At 35.8% G+C, this 4,853-nt stretch overlaps 1 protein-coding gene across 1 annotated transcript; it reads left to right on the forward strand.

Annotated features, from left to right (window-relative positions):
• The first annotated feature begins 1,181 nt into the window (after positions 1-1,181).
• On the forward strand, positions 1,182-3,447 carry LOC142354513 (DNA mismatch repair protein Mlh1-like). The gene has a single exon (XM_075406836.1). It carries the CDS (start codon positions 1,223-1,225, stop codon positions 3,377-3,379), a length of 2,157 nt encoding a protein of 718 aa, XP_075262951.1. The 5' UTR covers positions 1,182-1,222; the 3' UTR covers positions 3,380-3,447.
• Positions 3,448-4,853: the final 1,406 nt, after the last annotated feature.

Here is a 4,853-nt window from a genome sequence, read left to right on the forward strand (position 1 = left end):
TTTCTATTATGCTTTGGCGCTTTTTCGGGCAGTTCTTTCTCTACCTCGGGGGTTTTGGAATTTATCTTATCAATTGGATGTGCAATTGTACTACTTTGGGTTGGAGACCAAGGAGGGTGTCGAGAATGACGTTCTCTGTGGCCAAAAGTGCTAGTGTGAACTGTCCTTTATTTCCCTATATAAGTGGGGCTGCCGATGTTGGTTTGTCTCAGAAACGGCGAAGACCGATTGGAGTACGTTTATTGCCTGGGTTTTCATTAATAAAAATTGTGAGTTTTGGATATTCGTTACTCTTTTTGTTCTCTTTTGTCATAGTCCTTTTAAAACTGTTGATAGCATCGGGTTTTCATGACATCAAGACTACTTTTTTGTAAATTGTTTGAGTTTTTGAGTTCTGCTTGGTTTAATGTTATTTTATCTTATTATAACTTTGTTTGTCTATTGACAGGTCCTATTGTATCAGAATGTATCTAGTATTTTTAAATTGAAAGCCTGCTGTTAGTTATGACTTTTGAAATTATTTGCTTTCAAAAATTTCAATTGTTTTTTGAACCTTGCATTTTTATCTTTTATCGGCCTAATACCTATTTTGATTAAGGACTTTGTTACTATGTGTTTCTAAAAATAGATTTTCAAGTTTTGAGCTTGAATAATGTTTTTTTTTGGTTTTTGTTTTATTTGTTGGTCTTGTCTCGCAGTCTCTTCAATGGAAAGGTTCATCACCCTCTACTAGGGCATTGTTTAATTAATTTATTGGTGTGAATTTATAATAGGTTTTTACTCAAAACCAAATAATTTCAAATAGTTTGAATTTAAAAAGGGTATCTCTTCCTCATTTAGTGGACAATTTAGATCAAACAAACTGTGAATGCGCGGGGTTGGGACCGTATGTGAGCACATCACCGCTATCACATGGTTGATCTGGTGAAATGAAAAACAGGTCAATGGAATACAATAGTTACTTTTCGTTTCGACATAATTTAAAAACAAAAAGATAGTGCGTTTTTGCGCACAATTTTATCCGTTCCTTTTGTTCCTAGAAAGTGTGGAAGTCTTTGCAGGATATGGGAACGTTTGTCAAAGATTTGGCCGAATATTTATTAGCCGCTTACAAATATATTCTGTTATTTTCTAAATTATTTCAATTTAAAATTTTCATACTTTCTAAATATTTCAGATTATTGACATTGTCCTAAATTGTAGGTCAAATTCTCAAAGCACGATGCACGAAAGTGAAAAGCCTCGTCGAATAAAACAACTTCCTGAACATGTTGTGAACAAAATAGCAGCTGGTGAAATCTTACAGAGGCCTAGCTCTGCAGTGAAGGAGTTAGTCGAAAACTCAATCGATGCCAAATCAACTGTCATCAACGTCACAGTTCAAGATGCGGGCTTTAAGTTACTTCAGATCCAAGATAACGGATCTGGAATTCAAAAGGAAGATTTGAAAATCATTTGTGATCGATTCACAACAAGTAAATTAGAACAATACAAAGATCTGCAAAGTCTTACAACTCACGGCTTTAGAGGCGAAGCTTTAGCAAGTATTAGTTTGGTATCATCATTACTAACTATTATAACTAAAGTAGCTAACTCGGATGTGGCGTATAAGGCTTCATACAAGGAGGGCAAGCTATGCGAGAGTATACGACCTACTGCGGGTAATAAAGGCACTCAAATCAGCATTGAGAATATCTTTTTCAACATGCCTTTAAGAAGAGAGTCCTTATCAAATCATAACGATGAGTTTCACAGAATCAGCAATCTAGTTACAAAATATGCTCTTCATTATTATTCTGTCACGTTTTGTTTACACAAACAAGGAGAAAGCGCGTCGAATGATTTTCGGTGCAACGGAACTTCAACGCAAAAGGAAAAATTAGGAAGTATTTTTGGTTCATCGCTTGCGAAAGATTCAATGGATTTTGAAATATCAAACTGTTCTGAACTCAACTTTAGTTGTAAAGGTTTTGTTTCTCGACCTTGTTATGTTTCGAAAAAATACACCTTCATTTTGTTTGTCAACAACCGATTAGTGGAGTTTCCCAGTTTGAAAAAAGCGCTGTTAAACATCTATTCTGTTTACCTTTTGAAAGGTAACAATCCCTTTATTTACCTTAATGTACTTGTAAAAGGCGATGAAATTGATGTTAATGTTCACCCCACAAAGGAAGAAGTCAAAATGCTTCACGAGTCGGAAATAATTGAGAGAGTTTGTAAGAAAGTTGACCAACTATTGATAAATTCTAACTCGAATCAACAGTTCCTGGTCAAGACTATCAACCCTTTTCCGATTGCTGGAAATCTTTCCCAGGCAGTTTTGACTCCTCCAAGACAAGAAAAACATATTGGCCAGCAGCGCGATAGTCTTTTAAATGAAAGTGTTGGCTCTAAGAGCGTTGAGTTGCCGTATCACATGGTTAGAACTGACCCTACTTTGCAGAAGCTTGATCCTTTTTTGCAGAAACGTGGCCCGTCCTTAGGCAGTCTTTGTTCAGAACCCAATTCTCAAAATGGTCCGTTGAGAAATTCTGCAAACTTCGAAACTACTGCTCACGGTGGTAGTGATAATGACCAAACTAATCAAAGTTTTCCGGAAATTTCTGCAAATAATTCAAGCTTTCCGCCCCGACGAACGTTCAAACTCAACAGCCTTCTTAATTTGCGCAAATTAATAGAAGATAGCTCGAGCGATAAAATGCGAGAGATTATCTCCAACTGCACTTTTGTGGGTTCGGCCAGTCCTGAAATAGTTTTTGTCCAACACGCGACAGAACTGTGGTTGGTGAACTTTCAGTGTCTTTGTGAACAACTTTTCTACCAAGTTATAATCTACGATTTTGGTAATTTTGGACGGTTTTCATTCTCGTCTGATTCAATGACCGTTTCAAATTTGGTTGAATTGGCGTTGAGAAAAAGCAAAAAGTATAAGGACGTGTATTCCAATGATGAAGAAAAATTGAAAAATGCGGTCTCAGAAATATCGGAAAAATTTTTGTCGCGTTCTGAAATGTTGTTGGATTATTTCTCGTGGAATATTGACAAAAAGTCGGGAAAAATCAAATCATTTCCAATGTTGCTAAGAAACTTCGAGCCTTCTTTTGAAATTCTGCCCGAGCTAATTACTGACATGGGGTTGAAAGGCGTTTGGAACAAAGAACAGGAATGTTTCGACAGTTTTGCCCGTATAATTGCCAAATACTACGCAGTGACGTCCAGATTTTGGGTACACAAACCCGAAAAAGACTGGAAATATGTTCACCAACATGTGCTGTTGCCCGCCATGAAACTGTTTCTGCAGCCGAACTCAAAATATACTCAAACTTTCTCACAGGTTGCTAGCTTGTCGCAACTTTACAAGATATTTGAGCGTTGTTAGTTGTTTGCTTGTTTATTTATTTGTGAATTGCTTGAATTATTGGTGTTGAATTTTCTCATAGAATACCATGACGCTTTTTAAAGACCGAGAAACTAAGTGAAAATACGAAAAATGGCGAGCTGTTACTCGCCTAGCAGAAAAACATAAACATGGCAATTTTAAAGTTTATCCCTCAAAGATTATTTATATCCACTTTTTTTTCAAATGGGGCCAGCTAATCACAGTAGCAACTAAATTTGAAGACTTGTTCTCAAATTTGAAAAAAAAAACTTACGGCACAATTGCGAAAATCTTGCCGAGCGGCAGTCGAATATGCAAAATGGGCTTGTAAAAGGCCTTTTCCTCATTTTTGCATTATTACACCAGTTTGTTAACAGGTCATTTTTCAAATATCTTTCATCCCAATCGCCGAGGGATTTTTCTTTCAATTGATATTTGAAGAGCACAATCTTAGCGCAAAAAATTGGGGCTCACTGCATTGCTTTAGATATGACAACATGAAAATTTATCCCTGGTTAATAATCAGTTTTCTTCGAATTTTCCCTTGAACAGCTGCTCGAGGCAAAGAAGTTTACAAATCAGTTATTTGGGCCGTTTCAAAAAATATCAGTACCTCTCTTTTTAAAACGTTCAATCCTTGTCTCAACTGATAATAGATCAAAATCAACAGCATATCGATTGTTTCTTGGTATTCGATATAACTACTATGCTCGACATTCAATTTTTGGTTTTCAGCGTTCCCGAGTTATAATTGCAAAAGCTGCGTGCACTTTTTGAACTTCGTGCTGAAAATCTTTTTTCCAGTTTTGATTAAAAAACTTACCCGTTCAATTTAGTTATTGTCAGAGTTAATGATTGTGTGGCAATTATCAATTTTTGTACGTACTAGTTCATCGTGATCTACAAAAATTAATTTCTTATATAAAAAAAACTTTTTTTGAGTTTTTCTTAGATTGAAATGATATTTCCATTAGCCTCTTCTCGCTCATTGGGATTAGCAAAAACACGACTTGGCTTGTTTGTAGCTGCAGGAAGTTTCCCACCGAAGCTTAATAAAAAGATTCTAACCTTTTCATGGAAAATTGGATCTTTTTGCTTTAATTTGTCCGAAAATAGTTTTCATCATTTTTGATTGTTGAACATAAATTGAGGGATTTGAAAATGGGGTGTACAAAATTCAAACAGTTGAAGCTAAATCGAGCCACCAATATCTGGACAAAATGAGGCGACAAAAGGCAGCTTTTTCGAGATTACACGAAAGAGAATTCAGATATTTGTAATGTCCTTCTATTTTTGTTTTGCTTTCTGTAGAAGAAGTGTTCAACAATTGAGACTTAAAATACTCAAGTGTTGCTAAAGAAAAAGATTCAGAATCTTGGGAAAATTGAATGAAAAGATGTCTAATTGTTCCGACCCCACTTGTGGGGGGGAGGAACTATATACTCAACTGGGTTTTTTTTTGTTCCGTGAATTT

This window comes from Convolutriloba macropyga, chromosome 15 (assembly GCF_964194025.1).
Source record: "Convolutriloba macropyga chromosome 15, txConMacr16.3, whole genome shotgun sequence".
Classification (NCBI taxonomy): Eukaryota; Metazoa; Xenacoelomorpha; order Acoela; family Convolutidae; genus Convolutriloba; species Convolutriloba macropyga.

Bases quoted from the DNA above. Each gene is read 5' to 3' on its own strand.
- LOC142354513 (XM_075406836.1), top strand. From the start codon at position 1,223: ATGCACGAAAGTGAAAAGCCTCGTCGAATAAAACAACTTCCTGAACAT.